At 43.7% G+C, this 19,426-nt stretch overlaps 2 protein-coding genes across 2 annotated transcripts in view; one reads left to right on the top strand and one right to left on the bottom strand.

Annotated features, from left to right (window-relative positions):
• Positions 1 to 47: 47 nt before the first annotated feature.
• Positions 48 to 5,777, top strand: LOC136570967 (sucrase-isomaltase, intestinal-like). The gene is made up of 4 exons (XM_066571387.1): positions 48 to 60; positions 1,715 to 1,764; positions 2,827 to 2,997; positions 5,626 to 5,777. Exons 1-4 carry the CDS (start codon positions 48 to 50, stop codon positions 5,686 to 5,688), a joined length of 297 nt encoding a protein of 98 aa, XP_066427484.1. The 3' UTR covers positions 5,689 to 5,777.
• A 663-nt stretch (positions 5,778 to 6,440) lies between these two features.
• The window catches only part of PFAS (phosphoribosylformylglycinamidine synthase), a gene marked incomplete at its 5' end in the record, with an annotated part of 41,436 nt that continues 28,450 nt past the window's right edge, over positions 6,441 to 19,426 (bottom strand). The window contains 3 exons of the mRNA XM_066571388.1: positions 6,441 to 9,326; positions 14,010 to 14,171; positions 16,007 to 16,141. Coding sequence (XP_066427485.1) covers positions 8,992 to 9,326; positions 14,010 to 14,171; positions 16,007 to 16,141 — 632 coding nt within the window. The remainder of the gene's footprint in view (positions 9,327 to 14,009; positions 14,172 to 16,006; positions 16,142 to 19,426) is intronic.

Raw genomic sequence — 19,426 nt, forward strand, 5'->3', positions numbered from 1 at the left:
GGGGATGAAAATGAGGAGTGAGGGGGTTGGGGTTCGTTAAATCGGACATGGAAAATTACGGTAATGAGATGCAAATCGCATGCAAATGAGGTGGGATAGAATATTCAAATTCTATGCAAATTTAGTGGAGTTCAGGGAATAAAAGGAGGGGGTTATAATTGGCTGATTTCGTTAATTAAAGCTGCTAAAAATAAATTAATGAAATGAAATTAATTTAATTAACGTTTAAAAAATTAAACTTTATTTTAAGTATAATTAATGACATTTAATATAATTTTAATTATAATTTTGTTATATTAAAGTTATAATAGAATTAATATAATTTAATATATTATATATATTTAATAGATAATAAATAAATATAATTAATTAACAAAATACAATTAATACAATTAAAAATTATATTTTATATCATATTTTAATATTATCATATCAATCATATTAATTGAAATTCTAATTTAAGAATAATTTTTAATTTAAATTTTTTAAATTTAATATCTAATCATTTTAATTTAAATACGAATTTAAACATCATTTTTAATTTTAATTTTTTAATTTTAATTTTATTTTAATTTTAATATCGAATCATTTTAATTTTAATACGAATTTAAACATAATGTTTAATTTTTTAAATTTTAATATCTAATAATTTGAATTGAAATTCTAATTTAAACATCATTTTTATTTAATTTTTTAATTTTAATTTTTTTATTTTAATATTAAATAATTTGAATTGAAATTCTAATTTAAACATCATTTTTAATTTTTTAATTTTAATTTTATTTTAATTTTAATATCTAATCATTTTAACTTTAATATGAATTTAAACATAATGTTTAATTTAATTTTTTAAATTTTAATATCTAATAATTTTAATTTAAATTCTAATTTAAACATCATTTTTAATTTAATTTTTTAATTTTAATTTTTTTATTTTAATATTAAATAATTTGAATTGAAATTCTAATTTAAACATCATTTTTAATTTAATTTTTTAATTTTAATTTTTTTTATTTTAATATTAAATAATTTGAATTGAAATTCTAATTTAAACATCATTTTTAATTTAATTTTTTTTATTTTAATATTAAATAATTTGAATTGAAATTCTAATTTAAACATCATTTTTAATTTAAATTTTTTTAATTTTAATATCTAATCATATTAATTGAAATTCTAATTTAAACATCATTTTTAATTTAACCTTTTAAGTTTAATTTAATTTTAATTTTAATATCTAATAATTTCAATTTAAATACGAATTTAAACATCAGTTTGAATTTAATTTTTTTTAAATTTTAATATCTAATAATTTTAATTTAAATTCTAATTTAAACATCATTTTTAATTTAATTTTTTAACTTTAATTTTTTTTATTTTAATATTAAATAATTTGAATTGAAATTCTAATTTAAACATCATTTTTAATTTAAATTTTTTAAATTTTAATATCTAATCATATTAATTGAAATTCTAATTTAAACATCATTTTTAATTTAATCTTTTAAGTTTAATTTAATTTTAATTTTAAAATATCATAATTTCAATTTAAATACGAATTTAAACATGTTTGAATTTAATTTTTTTTAATTTTAATATCTAATAATTTTAATTTAAATTCTAATTTAAACATAATTTTTAATTTAATTTTTATTTTTAATTTTAATTTTAATTTTAATTTTAATTTTAATTTCTTTAATTTCCTGCCCTGCAGACACCTACGAGAAGGGCGAATTCCTGCTGATGTCGTTCACTGCCCGCCCTGTGAGTCCAATTAACCAAAATTAATTAAAATGAACCAAAATTAATTCAAATTTCACCCAAATTAATTAGCAATAATAATCAAAATCTATTAATATAATTGTTGTTAAATATTAATAATTATTAATAAATTACTATTAATAAATAATGAAGCAATAATTTATATCTTTACTTATTATTTATAATTAATTATTAATAAATATTAATAATTATTAACAATATTATAGTAATATAATTGTATACATATTAATAAAATAAATCAATTAATATATATTAAATAACATTAAATTTAAATATTTACATATTATTGATTAATATTAATATTATTAATAATTTATAGAAATAAATAGTAAATAAATTATTTATTACTTTGCTTGTTATTTATTGATCATTAAAAATATTAATAATTATTAACAATATTATATTAATATTATTTTATGTATACAAATAATATCTATTAATATATATTGATTAATATTTTAATTAATATATTTAATTAATTAAGAATTAATATTAATAGTCCTTAATAAATAATAATTATTAAGAATATTATAGTAATTAATTTAATATATTAATAATATATATTGAATATTATATTAATATAATTATTAATATATATTTATAACATTATTACTAATAAATAATAAATATTTATTACTTTACCTATTTATTTTCCTTATGAACTATTTATTAATTTGTTATTTTCTTGATTCTTCCATTAATTATTTAATAGAATTATATCAGTTTTATATTAAAATTATATTCTATTCTTAAACCATAGAAATAGATTATATTTTTAAATTATAATCGAATTTATCCTTTATTAATTAAAAAAAATCAAATTTTGAATTTCATTATTCTGAATAATTCAATTTTTTTAATTAATTCAAATTAAATTTTTTAAATTTAATTTTTGAATTTAATTTTAATTCATTAAAATTTAACTTTTTAAAAAATTAAAAAATTTATTTAAAAAAATGAGATTTTTTTGCCCATTTTTTACCAAAATCCCTGAATTTTTTTATAATTTTTTTATAATTTTGTTTCCATTTTTTTCCCCCTCAGAACCTTCTGGAACTCCGCGTCCTCCACGACGGCTACAAAGACCCAAATTCCCTAAAATTCACCCAAATCAAAATTTTGGGATTTTCCGGCGCCGTGGGGGAGGTGACGGTGACCAGCGGCTCCGCCCCCGTGCCCGGGGCGCCGAAAATCGAACACGACCCTCAAAAAAAGGTGAATTTGGGGGATTTTGGGCAATTTGGGGGAAATTCAGAAATGGAATTTTTGGGAAATAATGTGGAAAAAAAAGACCCAAATTTGGTAAAATTCACAAAAATTCAAATTTTGGCGGTCACGTGACTCCGCCCCCATCGCGTGGTTGGCCGCCATTGAGGGCGACCCACAAAAAAGGTGAATTTTGGGGATTTTGGGCAATTTGGGGAAATTCAGAAATGGAATTTTTGGGAAATAATGGGAAAAAAAAGACCCAAATTTGGTAAAATTCACAAAATTCAAATTTTGGCGGTCACGTGACTCCGCCCCCATTTCCTGCTAACCGGCCAATGAGCACGAGCCACAAAAAAAGATGAATTTGGGGGATTTTGGGCAATTTGGGGAAATTAATAAATGGAATTATTGGCAAATAATGTGGAAAAAAAGACCCAAAATTGGTAAAATTCACAAAATTCAAATTTTGGCGGTCACGTGACTCCGCCCCCATTTCTTGTTAACCGGCCAATGAGCATGAGCCACAAAAAAAGGTGAATTTTGGGGATTTTGGGCAATTTGGGGAAATTAATAAATGGAATTATTGGGAAATAATGGGAAAAAAAAGACCCAAAATTGGTAAAATTCACAAAATTAAAATTTTGGGGGTCACGTGACTCCGCCCCCATTGCGTGCTCACCGGCCAATGAGCATGAGAAACAAAAAAAGGTGAATTTCTGCAATTTTGGGCAATTTGGGAGAAATTAATAAATGGAATTATTGGGAAATAATGTGGGAAAAAAAGACCCAAAATTGGTAAAATTCACAAAATTCAAATTTTGGCGGTCACGTGACTCCGCCCCCATCGCGTGGTTGGCCGCCATTGAGGGCGACCCACAAAAAAAGGTGAATTTTGGGGAATTTGGGCAATTTGGGAGAAATTAATAAATGGAATTATTGGGAAATAATGGGGAAAAAAAGACCCAAATTTGGTAAAATTCACCCAAATTCAAATTTTGGCGGTCACGTGACTCCGCCCCCATTTCTTGTTAACCGGCCAATGAGCATGAGCCACAAAAAAAGGTGAATTTTGGGGATTTTGGGCAATTTGGGGAAATTAAGAAATGGAATTTTTGGGAAATAATGGGAAAAAAAAGACCCAAAATTGGTAAAATTCAGCAAAATTCAAATTTTGGCGGTCACGTGACTCCGCCCCCATTCCTTGCTAACCGGCCAATGAGCACGAGCCACAAAAAAAGGTGAATTTCGGTGATTTTGGGCAATTTGGGAGAAATTAATAAATGGAATTATTGGCAAATAATGTGGGAAAAAAAGACCCAAAATTGGTAAAATTCACAAAATTCAAATTTTGGCGGTCACGTGACTCCGCCCCCATTCCTTGTTAACTGGCCAATGAGCACGAGCCACAAAAAAAGGTGAATTTTGGGGATTTTGGGCAATTTGGGGGAAATTAATAAATGGAATTATTGGGAAATAATGGGAAAAAAAGACCCAAAATTGGTGAAATTCAGAAAAATTCAAATTTTGGCGGTCACGTGACTCCGCCCCCATTTCTTGCTCACCAGCCAATGAGCACAAGCCACAAAAAAAGGTGAATTTCTGCAATTTTGGGCAATTTGGGGAAATTAATAAATGGAATTATTGGGAAATAATGTGGAAAAAAGACCCAAAATTGGTAAAATTCACAAAATTAAAATTTTGGGGGTCACGTGACTCCGCCCCCATTTCCTGCTAACCGGCCAATGAGCACGAGCCACAAAAAAAGATGAATTTGGGGGATTTTGGGCAATTTGGGGGAAATTAATAAATGGAATTATTAGGAAATAATGGGGAAAAAAAAGACCCAAAATTGGTAAAATTCACAAAATTAAAATTTTGGCGGTCACGTGACTCCGCCCCCATTTCTTGTTAACTGGCCAATGAGCACGAGCCACAAAAAAAGGTGAATTTTGGGGATTTTGGGCAATTTGGAGAAATTAATAAATGGAATTATTGGGAAATAATGTGGAAAAAAGACCCAAAATTGGTAAAATTCACAAAATTCAAATTTTGGCGGTCACGTGACTCCGCCCCCATTTCTTGTTAACCGGCCAATGAACACGAGCCACAAAAAAAGGTGAATTTTGGGGATTTTGGGCAATTTGGGGGAAATTCAGAAATGGAATTATTGGGAAATAATGGGGAAAAAAAGACCCAAATTTGGTGAAATTCAGAAAATTCAAATTTTGGGGGTCACGTGACTCCGCCCCCATTGCGTGCTCACCAGCCAATGAGCACAAGCCACAAAAAAAGGTGAATTTTGGGGATTTTGGGCAATTGGGGGAAATTCATAAATGGAATTATTGGGAAATAATGTGGAAAAAAAGACCCAAATTTGGTGAAATTCAGCAAAATTCAAATTTTGGCGGTCACGTGACTCCGCCCCCATGCGATTATGATTTTATATTAATTATAATAGAAACACATAATATTTATTTTATGATATAATGATTTTTCTATTTTGTTAAATTTATTTATTTTCAGGTTTATTTTTCCCCTTTTTTTTTTATTTTATTTTATTTTATTTTATTTTATTTTATTTTATTTTATTTTATTTTATTTTATTTTATTTCATTTTATTTTTCTCTCCCCAAGGTGCTGAAGATCTCCCAGCTGGAGCTGGAGCTGGGCAGGAATTACACCCTGAAATGGGGCTGAAAACCCCAAAATTGGGATTTTTTCCCACCTCCAGAAATTATTTCCTGAATTTAAATAATTCGATAATTTGAATTTCGATAATGATTGAATTGCCATTAAATTATTATTAATTAATATATATATATATAATATAATATTAAACATTATAAATAATTATATTATATAGGTTATATTAATAATATATAATAATTACATTTAATTATTATAATGATTTTAAATTTATTTTATTTAAATTTTAAAATAATTTTTATAATTACTTTAAATTTATTTATTTAAATTTTAAAATAATTATTATAATTACTTTAAATTTATTTTCTTCATTTAAATTTTAAAATAATTTTTATAATTATTTTAAATACATATCCAAATTTTTCAATTATAAATTAAAAAAATTATTCCATTAAGTTGTTTGCTTAAATTACTTCAGGTAATTTAAGTGATTCGATTTAGTAATTATTTATTAATATATTAATAATTATTTAATAATATATATATTTATTAATTTGTTATAATTTAATTACCTATTAAATCACGATTAAATTATCATTATTAATTAGGTGCAGCTATTCTAAATTAAATTATAATTATGTCTTTTAGATTTTATTAGTAAATTAAACTAGTGTTAATTAAATTATTAATTTATTATTGAATTGATTGGGAGGGGTGGGGGAGGGGTGGCCCCGCTGTCCCCTCCCCCCTCCCGGCCCCGCCCCCTCCAATGACGTCATCAACAATGACTCAGGAGCCGTTCATTAATCCGTTAATTAACAGCACTTTATTCATAATTACAGGCCACGCCCCCTCCGGGGGGGGTCAAGGGGTCACCCAGGGGTCAGGGGGTCACCCAGGGGTCAGGGGGTCACTCAGGGGTCAAGGGGTCACTCAGGGGTCACTTGGGTGGTCACTCAGGGGTCACTTGGTCATTCAGAGGTCAGCTGGTCACTGGTTGGTCACTTGGTCACTCAGGGGTCACTCAGGGGTCACTTGGTCACTCAGGGGTCACTCAGGGGTCACTTGAGTGGTCACTTGGTCACTCAGGGGTCACTGGGGTGGTCAGTTGGTCACTCAGTTGGTCACTGGGTGGTCAGTCGGTCACTGGGGTGGTCACTTGGTCACTCAGGGGTCACTCGGGTGGTCAGGTGGTCACTTGAGTGGTCACTTGGTCACTCGGGTCACTGAGGGGTCAGTTGGTCACTGGGGCGGTCACTTGGTCACTCAGGGGTCACTGAGGGGTCAGTTGGTCACTCAGGGGTCACTGAGGGGTCAGTTGGTCGCTCAGGGGTCACTGGGGTGGTCACTTGGTCACTGATGGGTCAGTTGGTCACTCAGGGGTCAGTTGGTCACTCAGGGGTCACTGGGGTGGTCACTTGGTCACTCGAGTGGTCAGTTGGTCACTCAGGTCACTGGTTGGTCAGTTGGTCACTGGGGTGGTGACTCGGGTCAGTTGGTCACTGCAGGGGTCAGTTGGTCACTCAGGGGTCAGTGAGTGGTCAGTGGGTGTTCAGTGGGTGGTCACTGAGTGGTCAGTGGATGGTCAGCGATGGTCAGTGGTGGTCAGTGAGTGGTCACTGAGTGGTCAGTGATGGTCAGTGATGGTCAGTGGTGGTCAGTGGTGGTCAGTGGTGGTCAGTGAGTGGTCACTGAGTGGTCAGTGATGGTCAGTGGTGGTCAGTGGTGGTCAGTGGTGGTCAGTGAGTGGTCAGTGGTGGTCAGTGGTGGTCAGTGAGTGGTCACTGAGTGGTCAGTGGATGGTCAGCGATGGTCAGTGGTGGTCAGTGAGTGGTCACTGAGTGGTCAGTGGTGGTCAGTGGTGGTCAGTGAGTGGTCACTGAGTGGTCACTGAGTGGTCAGTGATGGTCAGTGGTGGTCAGTGGTGGTCAGTGGTGGTCAGTGAGTGGTCACTGAGTGGTCAGTGGTGGTCAGTGGTGGTCAGTGATGGTCAGTGAGTGCTCAGTCTCTTCTGGGAGTTGGTCAGTGTCACAGAGGGGTGGTCACTCCGCGGTCACTCAGTCACTCGGTCACTCAGTGGTCACTCCGCGGTCACTCAGTCACTCCATGGTCACTCCGTGGTCACTCAGCGGTCACTCAGTCACTCTGTGGTCACTCCGTGGTCACTCAGCGGTCACTGGTCACTCAGTCACTCCATGGTCACCCCGTGGTCACTCCATGGTCACTCAGTTGGTCTCTCAGTGGTCACTCAGTCACTCTGTGGTCAGTGGTCACTCAGTCGGTCACTCAGTCTCTCAGTCGGTCACTCCATCTCTCAGTCGGTCACTCAATTGGTCACTCTGTGGTCAGTGGTCACTCTGTGGTCACTCAGTCTCTCAGTCGGTCACTCAATTGGTCACTCTGTGGTCAGTGGTCACTCAGTCACTCGGTCACTCAATTGGTCACTCTGTGGTCACTCAGTCACTCAGTCGGTCACTCCGTGGTCACTCTGTGGTCAGTGGTCACTCAGTCACTCAGTTGGTCACTCAATTGGTCACTCTGTGGTCACTCAGTCACTCAGTCGGTCACTCAATTGGTCACTCTGTGGTCAGCGGTCACTCAGTCACTCTGTGGTCAGCGGTCACTCAGTTGGTCACTCAATTGGTCACTCTGTGGTCAGTGGTCACTCAGTCACTCTGTGGTCACTCTGTGGTCACTCAATTGGTCACTCTGTGGTCAGTGGTCACTCAGTCACTCTGTGGTCAGTGGTCACTCAGTCACTCAGTTGGTCACTCAATTGGTCACTCTGTGGTCAGTGGTCACTCAGTCACTCTGTGGTCAGTGGTCACTCAGTCACTCAGTCGGTCACTCAATTGGTCACTCTGTGGTCAGTGGTCACTCAGTCACTCTGTGGTCACTCAGTCACTCTGTGGTCAGCGGTCACTCCGTGGTCACTCAGTCAGTCACTCTGGTCACTCAATTGGTCACTCTGTGGTCAGTGGTCACTCAGTCACTCTGTGGTCACTCAGTCACTCTGTGGTCAGCGGTCACTCCGTGGTCACTCAGTCAGTCACTCTGGTCACTCAATTGGTCACTCTGTGGTCAGCGGTCACTCCGTGGTCACTCACTCAGTCACTCTGGTCACTCAATTGGTCACTCTGTGGTCAGTGGTCAGTCACTCTGTGGTCAGTGGTCACTCAGTCACTCAGTTGGTCACTCAATTGGTCACTCTGTGGTCAGTGGTCACTCAGTCACTCTGTGGTCAGCGGTCACTCCGTGGTCACTCACTCAGTCACTCTGGTCACTCAATTGGTCACTCTGTGGTCAGTGGTCACTCCGTGGTCACTCAGTGGTCACTCCGCGGTCACTCCGCGGTCACTCCTCGCCGTGGGGCCAGCGCAGGCACCACTCCAGGGCGTTCCGGAACATTCGCAGCCAGGGCGCGTTGCCGGCCTTGCTGCGGCCGGAGGCGGCGGCGCCGCGGCCGGGCCAGGGGCAGTGCCAGCCCCGCACTGACCGCTCGGGGTGCGGCATGGCCGCCAGGTGCCGGCCGCAGGGCGAGGCCAGCGCCGCCACGCCGCGGCCGGAGCCGTTGGGGTTCAGCGGGTAGCGCTCGGTGGGGGCGCCGCGGTCATCGACGTAACGGAGAGCGGCCAGGCCGGACTGGACACAGCGGTCAAGCGCCGAGGGCGGCCGGAACTGGAAACGGCCTGGGAAAAACCAGTTAGAGACCAGTTATGGACCAGTTAGAGACCAGTAATGGTCACTCAGTGGTCACTCAATGATCATTGATAGAGAGCGGCCAGGCCGGAGCGGACACAGCGGTCAAGGGCCGAGGGCGGCCGGAACTGGAAATGGCCTGGGAAAAACCAGTTAGAGACCAGTTATGGACCAGTTAGAGACCAGTTAGAGACCAGTTAGAGACCAGTAATGGACCAGTTAGAGACCAGTTAGGGACCAGTTAGAGACCAGTTAGAGACCAGTAATGGTCACTCAATGGTCATTGATGGAGAGCGGCCAGGCCGGAGCGGACGCAGCGGTCAAGCGCCGAGGGCGGCCGGAACTGGAAATGGCCTGGGAAAAACCAGTTAGAGACCAGTTAGAGACCAGTTAGAAACCAGTTAGAGACCAGTAATGGTCACTCAGTGGTCACTCAATGGTCATTGATAGAGAGCAGCCAAGCCGGACTGGACGCAGCAGTCAAGGGCCGAGGGCGGCCGGAACTGGAAACGGCCTGGGAAACCAGTTAGAGACCAGTTAGAGACCAGTTATGGACCAGTTAGGGACCAGTTAGAAACCAGTTAAACCAGTTTGAAACTGGTTAGACTGGTTAGCAACCAGTTATGGACCAGTAATGGTCACTCAGTGGTCACTCAATGGTCATTGATGGAGAGCGGCCAGGCCCGAGCGGACACAGCGGTCAAGGGCCGAGGGCGGCCGGAACTGGAAACGGCCTGGGGAACCAGTTAGAAACCAGTTAGAGACCAGTTAGAGACCAGTTAGAGACCAGTAATGGTCACTCAATGGTCACTCAATGGTCATCGATAGAGAGCGGCCAGGCCGGACTGGACACAGCGGTCAAGCGCCGAGGGCGGCCGGAACTGGAAACGGCCTGGGAAAACCAGTAATGGACCAGTTAGAGACCAGTTAGAGACCAGTTAGAGACCAGTAATGGTCACTCAGTGGTCACTCAATGGTCATTGATAGAGAGCGGCCAGGCCGGAGCGGACGCAGCGGTCAAGGGCCGAGGGCGGCCGGAACTGGAAACGGCCTGGGAAACCAGTTAGAGACCAGTTAGAGACCAGTTAGAGACCAGTTAGAGACCAGTAATGGACCAGTAATGGTCACTCAATGGTCATTGATAGAGAGCGGTCAGGCCGGACTGGACACAGCGGTCAAGGGCCGAGGGCGGCCGGAACTGGAAACGGCCTGGGGAAACCAGTTAGAGACCAGTTATGGACCAGTTAGAGACCAGTTAGAGACCAGTTAGAGACCAGTAATGGTCACTCAGTGGTCACTCAATGATCATTGAGAGAGAGCGGCCAGGCCGGAGCGGACGCAGCGGTCAAGCGCCGAGGGCAGCCAGAACTGGAAACGGCCTGGGAAACCAGTTAGAGACCAGTTAGAGACCAGTTAGAGACCAGTTAGAGACCAGTTAGAGACCAGTTAGAAACCAGTTAGAAACCAGTTAGAGACCAGTTAGAGACCAGTTAGAGACCAGTAATGGACCAGTTAGGGACCAGTTAGAGACCAGTTATGGACCAGTAATGGTCACTCAATGGTCATTGATGGAGAGCGGCCAGGCCCGAGCGGACACAGCGGTCAAGGGCCGAGGGCGGCCGGAACTGGAAACGGCCTGGGGAAACCAGTTAGAGACCAGTTAGAGACCAGTTAGAGACCAGTTAGAGACCAGTAATGGTCACTCAGTGGTCACTCAATGGTCATTGATAGAGAGCGGCCAGGCCGGAGCGGACGCAGCGGTCAAGCGCCGAGGGCGGCCGGAACTGGAAACGGCCTGGGAAACCAGTTAGAGACCAGTTAGAGACCAGTTAGAGACCAGTTAGGGACCAGTTAGAGACCAGTCAGAGACCAGTTAGAGACCAGTTAGAGACCAGTAATGGACCAGTTAGAGACCAGTTAGAGACCAGTTATGGACCAGTAATGGTCACTCAATGGTCATTGATAGAGAGCGGTCAGGCCGGACTGGACACAGCGGTCAAGGGCCGAGGGCGGCCGGAACTGGAAACGGCCTGGGGAAACCAGTTAGAAACCAGTTATGGACCAGTTAGAGACCAGTTAGAGACCAGTTAGAGACCAGTAATGGTCACTCAGTGGTCACTCAATGATCATTGAGAGAGAGCGGCCAGGCCGGAGCGGACGCAGCGGTCAAGCGCCGAGGGCAGCCAGAACTGGAAACGGCCTGGGAAACCAGTTAGAGACCAGTTAGAGACCAGTTAGAGACCAGTTAGAGACCAGTTAGAGACCAGTTAGAGACCAGTTAGGGACCAGTTAGAGACCAGTAATGGTCAATGGTCACTCAGTGGTCATTGATGGAGAGCGGCCAGGCCGGACTGGACACAGCGGTCAAGGGCCAAGGGCGGCCGGAACTGGAAACGGCCTGGGGAAACCAGTTAGAAACCAGTTAGAGACCAGTTAGAGACCAGTTAGAGACCAGTTAGAGACCAGTAATGGTCACTCAGTGGTCACTCAATGATCATTGAGAGAGAGCGGCCAGGCCGGACTGGACACAGCGGTCAAGCGCCGAGGGCAGCCAGAACTGGAAACGGCCTGGGAAAAACCAGTTAGAGACCAGTTAGAGACCAGTTAGAGACCAGTTAGAAACCAGTTAGAGACCAGTTAGAGACCAGTTAGAGACCAGTTAGAGACCAGTAATGGACCAGTTAGAGACCAGTTAGAGACCAGTTAGAGACCAGTAATGGTCACTCAGTGGTCACTCAATGGTCATTGATAGAGAGCGGCCAGGCCGGACTGGACACAGCGGTCAAGGGCCGAGGGCGGCCGGAACTGGAAACGGCCTGGGAAACCAGTTAGAGACCAGTTAGAGACCAGTTAGAGACCAGTTAGAAACCAGTTAGGGACCAGTTAGAGACCATTTAAACCAGTTTGAAACTGGTTAGACTGGTTAGCAACCAGTTATGGACCAGTAATGGTCACTCAGTGGTCACTCAATGGTCATTGATAGAGAGCGGCCAGGCCGGAGCAGACACAGCGGTCAAGCGCCGAGGGCGGCCGGAACTGGAAACGGCCTGGGAAAAACCAGTTAGAGACCAGTTATGGACCAGTTAGAGACCAGTTAGAGACCAGTAATGGTCACTCAATGGTCATTGATGGAGAGCGGCCAGGCCGGACTGGACACAGCGGTCAAGGGCCGAGGGCGGCCGGAACTGGAAACGGCCTGGGAAACCAGTTAGAGACCAGTTAGAGACCAGTTAGAGACCAGTTAGAGACCAGTTATGGACCAGTTAGGGACCAGTTAGAAACCAGTTAGAGACCAGTTAGAAACCAGTTAGGGACCAGTTAGGGACCAGTTAGAGACCAGTTAGAGACCAGTTAGGGACCAGTTAGGGACCAGTTAGAGACCAGTTAGAGACCAGTTAAACCAGTTAGAGACCAGTTAGAAACCAGTTAGGGACCAGTTAGGGACCAGTTAGAGACCAGTTAGAAACCAGTTAAACCAGTTAGAGACCAGTTAGAAACCAGTTAGAGACCAGTTAGAGACCAGTTAGAGACCAGTTAGGGACCAGTTAGAGACCAGTTAGAGACCAGTTAAACCAGTTAGAAACCAGTTAAATCAGTTGGAGACCAGTTAGGGACCACTTACACTGGTTGGAGACCACTTAGAAACCAGTAAGAACAGTTAGAGACCAGTTAAAGACCAGTTAAACCAGTTACAGACCAGTTAACCCAGTTACAGACCAGTTAAACCAGTTACAGACCAGTTAAACCAGTTGGGGACCAGTTAAACCAGTTACAGACCAGTTAACCCAGTTGGGGACCAGTTCCGGCCCAGTTCCACCAGTTAAACCAGTAACGCACCAGTGACACCGGTGAGAGCCCCGGGCTCCCAGTGCTCCCAGTATAACCAGTGCCCCTCACCCCCAGTCCCTCCCAGTCCCTCCCATTGTTCCCAGTGCCCTCCCAGTATAACCAGTATAACCAGTATAACCAGTATAACCAGTAACTCAGCTCTATCAGTTCCCCCAGTGCTCCCAGTCCCTCCCAGTATAACCAGTATAACCAGTATCCCCAGTAACTCAGCCCTATCAGTTCCCCCACTGTTCCCACTGCTCCCAGTGCCCTCCCAGTATAACCAGTATCACCAGTATAACCAGTATCACCAGTAACTCAGCCCTAGCAGCTCTCCCAGTATCACCAGTCCCTCCCAGTCCCTCCCAGTATAACCAGTATTCCCAGTTTGCCCAGTTTACCTTCCCCGTGCGCCACCCAGACCCCGAGCCGCGCCCCCTGCATGCCCCAGTCCCTCCCAGTATAACCAGTATAACCAGTATAACCAATAACTCAGCTCTATCAGTTCCCCCATTGTTCCCAGTCACTCCCAGTGCTCCCAGTGCCCTCCCAGTATAACCAGTATAACCAGTTTACCCTCTCCGTGCGCCACCCAGACCCCGAGCCGCGCGCCCTCCATGCCCCAGTGCCCTCCCAGTATAACCAGTATAACCAGTATAACCAGTTTACCTTCCCCGTGCGCCACCCAGACCCCGAGCCGCGCGCCCTCCATGCCCCAGTGCCCTCCCAGTATAACCAGTATAACCAGTATCACCAATAACTCAGCTCTATCAGTTCCCCCATTGTTCCCAGTCACTCCCAGTGCTCCCAGTGCCCTCCCAGTATAACCAGTATGCCCAGTTTACCCTCTCCGTGCGCCACCCAGACCCCGAGCCGCGCGCCCTCCATGCCGCGCAGCATCAGCGCCGGCCCCGGCTCCACCCTGACGGTGACGAATCGCGACTCGAAGCGCCCCGAGAGGTTCCGCTCCAGGGCCACCGCGGGGACGGGGCCTGAGGAGGCCTCACCTGGCACGGGAAATGTCACCAATGTGTCACCAGAGTGTCACCAACGGGTCACCGGGGGGGTGGCAGCGAGGGGACATTGAGGGGACAGAAACCCCAAAAGGACAAAGTTTGGGGACACTTCTGGGGACACCTTGGGGACACCCAGGGACACCACTGGGACAGGGCCTGAGGAGGCCTCACCTGGCACGGGGAATGTCACCAGAGTGTCACCAGAGTGTCACCAGGGGGGTGGCAGCGAGGGGACATTGAGGGGACAGCGAGGGGACATTGAGGGGACAGAAACCCCAAAGGGAAACCCCAAAGGGAAACCCCAAAGGACAAAGTTGGGGACACTTCTGGGGACACTTCTGGGGACACTTCTGGGGACACCTTGGGGACATCCAGGACCACCTCAAGGCCTGTGGGACTGTCACCTGTCATGGGAATGACACCAGAGTGTCACCAGGGGGGTGGCAGCGAGGGGACATCGAGGGGACACCAAGGGGGCAGCCCCGGGACAGAAACACCAAAGGGACAAAGTTGGGGACACCTGAGGGGACACTGCAGGTCACACTGAGGTGACATTGGGGTGACACAGGTGACAGGTGACACACACAGGTGACACAGGGGTGACATTGGGGTGACACAGGTGACACAGGTGACAGGTGACACACACAGGTGTCCCTCACCTGTCCCCACCCAGCCCAGCAGCGCCATCAGCTGGCAGCCGTTGCACACCCCCAGGTGTGACACAGGGGTGACATTGGGGTGACACAGGTGACACAGGTGACACAGGTGACACAGGTGACACACACAGGTGACACAGGTGACACAGGTGACACTGACCTGTCCCCACCCAGCCCAACAGCGCCATCAGCTGGCAGCCGTTGCACACCCCCAGGCTGAACGTGTGACACACACAGGTGACATTGGGGTGACACAGGTGACATTGGGGTGACATTGGGGTGACACAGGTGACACAGGTGACACAGGTGACACAGGTGACACACACAGGTGACACACACAGGTGACACTGACCTGTCCCCACCCAGCCCAACAGCGCCATCAGCTGGCAGCCGTTGCACACCCCAGGTGTGACACAGGTGACATTGGGGTGACACAGGTGACACAGGTGACACAGGTGACACAGGTGGCACAGGTGACACACACAGGTGACACAGGTGACATTGGGGTGACACAGGTGGCACAGGTGACACACACAGGTGACACAGGTGACACACACAGGTGACACAGGTGACACAGGTGACACAGGTGACACACACAGGTGACACGGACCTGTCCCCACCCAGCCCAGCAGCGCCATCAGCTGGCAGCCGTTGCACACCCCAGGTGTGACACACACAGGTGACATTGGGGTGACACAGGTGACACAGGGGTGACACAGGTGACAGGTGACACAGGTGACACAGGGGTGACATTGGGGTGACACAGGTGACACAGGTGACACAGGTGACACACACAGGTGACACGGACCTGTCCCCACCCAGCCCAGCAGCGCCATCAGCTGGCAGCCGTTGCACACCCCAGGTGTGACACACACAGGTGACATTGGGGTGACACAGGTGACACAGGGGTGACACAGGTGACAGGTGACACAGGTGACACAGGGGTGACATTGGGGTGACACAGGTGACACACACAGGTGACACACACAGGTGACACACACAGGTGACACTGACCTGTCCCCACCCAGCCCAGCAGCGCCATCAGCTGGCAGCCGTTGCACACCCCAGGTGTGACACACACAGGTGACATTGGGGTGACACAGGTGACACAGGGGTGACACAGGTGACAGGTGACACAGGTGACACAGGTGACATTGAGGTGTCCCTCACCTGTCCCCACCCAGCCCAGCAGCGCCATCAGCTGGCAGCCGTTGCACACCCCCAGGCTGAACGTGTCCGGCCGGGTCCGGAACCGCTCGAGCTCCGAGCGAACTTTGGGGTTGAAGAGGATGGAGGCGGCCCAGCCTGGGAATTTTGGGGGGAAAAACGGGGAAATTGGGGAAAAAATAAAATGGGGGGGGAAAAAATTGGGGGGGGGATATGGGGAATAATGGGGGAAATAATGGGGGAAAAATTGGGGGGGGATATGGGGAATAATGGGGGAATAATGGGGGAAAAATTGGGGGAAATTGGGGAAAAATGGGGGAAAAATTGGGGGTGAATATGGGGAATAATGGGGAAAATAATGGGGGAAAAATTGGGGGAAATTGGGGAAAAATGGGGGAAAAATTGGGGGTGAATATGGGGAATAATGGGGGAAATAATGGGGAAATTGGGGAAAAAATGGGGAAAAAATCAGGGAAAAAATTGGGGGGGGCATATGGGGAATAATGGGGGAATAATGGGGGAAAAATGGGAAATTAATGGGGGGAAAATGGGGGAATAATGGGGGAAATAATGGGGAAATTGGGGAAAAATTGGGGAAAAATAGGGGGTGAAATTGGGAAAATTAATGGGGGAAAAAGGGAAATAATGGGGGAAATTGGGAAAAATTTGGGATGAATATGAGGAATAATGGGGGAAATAATGGGGAAATGGGGGAAAAAATTGGGGGTGAATATGGGGAATAATGGGGGAAAAATGGGGGAAATTGGGGAAAATTGGGGAAGAAAATTGGGGGTGAATTTGGGGAATAATGGGGGAATAATGGGGGAGAAAATTGGGAAAATTAATGGGGGAAAAAGCAAAATAATGGGGGAAATAATGGGGGTAATAATGGAGGAATTGGGAAAAAAATTGGGGAAAAAATTGGGGGCAAATATGGGGAATAATGGGGGAAATAATGGGGGAAAAATGGGGAAAATTGGGGAAAAAATTGGGGGTGAATATGGGGAATAATGGGGAAAATAATGGGGAAATTGGGAAAAAATTGGGGAAAAATTGGGGGTGAAATTGGGAAAATTAATGAGGGAAAAAGGGAAATAATGGGGGAAATAATGGGGAAATTAATGGGGTGGAAAAGGAAATAATGGGGGAAAGAATGGGAAAAATAATGGGGGAATAATGGGGGAATAATGGGGAGAAAACGGGATAAATTAATGGGGGATAATGGGGGAATTAATGGGGATATTGGGAAAATTAATGGGGGGAAATTGGGAAAATTAATGGGGGGAAAAGGGAAATAATGGGGGAATAATGGGGGAAATAATGGAAAATAATAGAGGGAAAAAATGGGCAAAATAATGGGGAAATCGGGAAAATTAATGGGGGAGAATGGGGGGAGAATGGGGAAAATAATGGGGGAAAGAATGGGGGAAAGAATGGGGGAAATATTGGAGGAAAAATGGGGAAATTAATGGGGAAATTGGGAAAAATGGGGGGGAAAATTGGGAAAATTAATGGGGGAAAAATGGAAATAATGGGGGAATAATTGGGGGAATAATGGGGGAATAATGGGGGGAATAATGGGGAAATTAATGGGGGAATTGGGAAATTAATGGGGGAAGAATGGGAGGAAAATAATGGGGAAATAATGGGGGAAATTGGGGAAAATTGGGGAAAAATTGGGGGTGAATATGGGGAAAAATGGGGGAAAATGGGGGAAATAATGGGGGAATAATGGGAGAAAAATGGGAAAATTGGGTAAAATTGGGGGAAAAATTGGGGGTGAAGATGGGGAAAAAGGGGGAATAATAGGAGAAATTGGGAAAAATGGGGATGAAAATGGGGAATAATGGGGGAAATAATGGGGGAATAATGGGGAAAAATGGGGGAATTAATGGGGAAATTGGGAAAAAACAGGGGGAAATTGGGAAAATTAATGGGGGAAAAAGGGAAATAATGGGGGAATAATTGGGGGAATAATGGGGGAATAATGGGGGGAATAATGGGGAAATTAATGGGGGAATTGGGAAAATTAATGGGGAAGAATGGGGGAAGAATGGGAGGAAAATAATGGGGGAAATTGGAAAAAAATTGGGGAAAAAATTGGGATGAATATGGGGAAAAATGGGGGAAAATGGGGGAAATAATGGGGAAATTGGGGAAAAATTGGGGGAAAAAATGGGGGTGAATATGGGGAATAATGGGGAAATAATGGGGGCAATATTTGGGGTGAATATGGGGAAAAATGGGGGAAAATGGGGGAATTAATGGGGAAATTGGAAAAAAAATTGGGGAAAAATTGGGGGTAAATATGGGGAGAAATGGGGGAAATAATGGGGGAAAAATGGGGGAAATAATGGGGAAAATGGGGAAATTAATGGGGGAAAAAGGGAAAGAATGGGGGAATAATGGGGGAATAATGGGAGAAATTAATGGGGGATAATGGAGGAATTAATGGGGAAATTGGGAAAATTAATGGGGAGGAAAATTGGGGGGAAATTGGGAAAATTAATGGGGGAAAAAGGGAAATAATGGGGGGAATAATGGGGGAATAATGGGAAAATTGGAAAAAATGGGGGAAAAATTGGGGGTGAATATGGGGAATAATGGGGGAAAAATGGGGGAATAACGGGAAAAATGGGAAATTAATGGGGAATAATGGGGGGAAAATGGGGGAAATAATGGGGAAATAATGGGGGAAATTGGGGAAAAATTGGGGGAAAAATTGGGGGTGAATATGGGGAATAATGGGGGAAATAATGGGGAAATTGGGAAAAAATTGGGGGAGAAATGGGGGTCACATTGGGAAGATTAATGGGGGAAAAAGGGAAATAATGGGGGGAAATGGGGGAAATTTGGGAAGAAAATTGGGGGTGAATATGGGGAATAATGGGGGAATAATGGGGGAGAAAATTGGGAAAATTAATGGGGGAAAAGGGAAATAATGGGGGGAAATAATGGGGGAAATTGGGAAAAATTTGGAATTTTGGGGGCGTTTTTGGAGGATTTTGGGGCGTTTTTGGAGAAATTTGGGGGCGTTTTTGGAAGATTTTGGGGGCGTTTTTTGGAGGATTTTGGGGGCGTTTTTTGGAGGATTTTGGGGGCGTTTTTTGGAGGATTTTGGGGGCGTTTTTGGAGGATTTTGGGGGCGTTTTTGGAGGATTTTGGGGGCGTTTTTTGAGGATTTTGGGGGCGTTTTTGGAGAATTTTGGGGGCGTTTTTTGAGGATTTTGGGGGCGTTTTTTGGAAGATTTTGGGGGTGTTTTTTGGAGGATTTTGGGGGCGTTTTTGGAGGATTTTGGGGGCGTTTTTGGAGGATTTTGGGGGCGTTTTTGGAGGATTTTGGGGGCGTTTTTTGGAGGATTTTGGGGGCGTTTTTGGAGGCGCTTTTTGGAAGATTTTGGGGGAGTTTTTTGGAGGATTTTG

This window comes from Molothrus aeneus, unplaced genomic scaffold, assembly GCF_037042795.1.
Source record: "Molothrus aeneus isolate 106 unplaced genomic scaffold, BPBGC_Maene_1.0 scaffold_463, whole genome shotgun sequence".
NCBI lineage: Eukaryota > Metazoa > Chordata > Aves > Passeriformes > Icteridae > Molothrus > Molothrus aeneus.

Bases quoted from the DNA above. Each gene is read 5' to 3' on its own strand.
- LOC136570967 (XM_066571387.1), top strand. The intron at 1,765-2,826 runs GTGAGTCCAATT...TTTCCCCCTCAG, and splicing joins TGTCGTTCACTGCCCGCCCT to AACCTTCTGGAACTCCGCGT. The intron at 2,998-5,625 runs GTGAATTTGGGG...TCTCTCCCCAAG, and splicing joins AACACGACCCTCAAAAAAAG to GTGCTGAAGATCTCCCAGCT.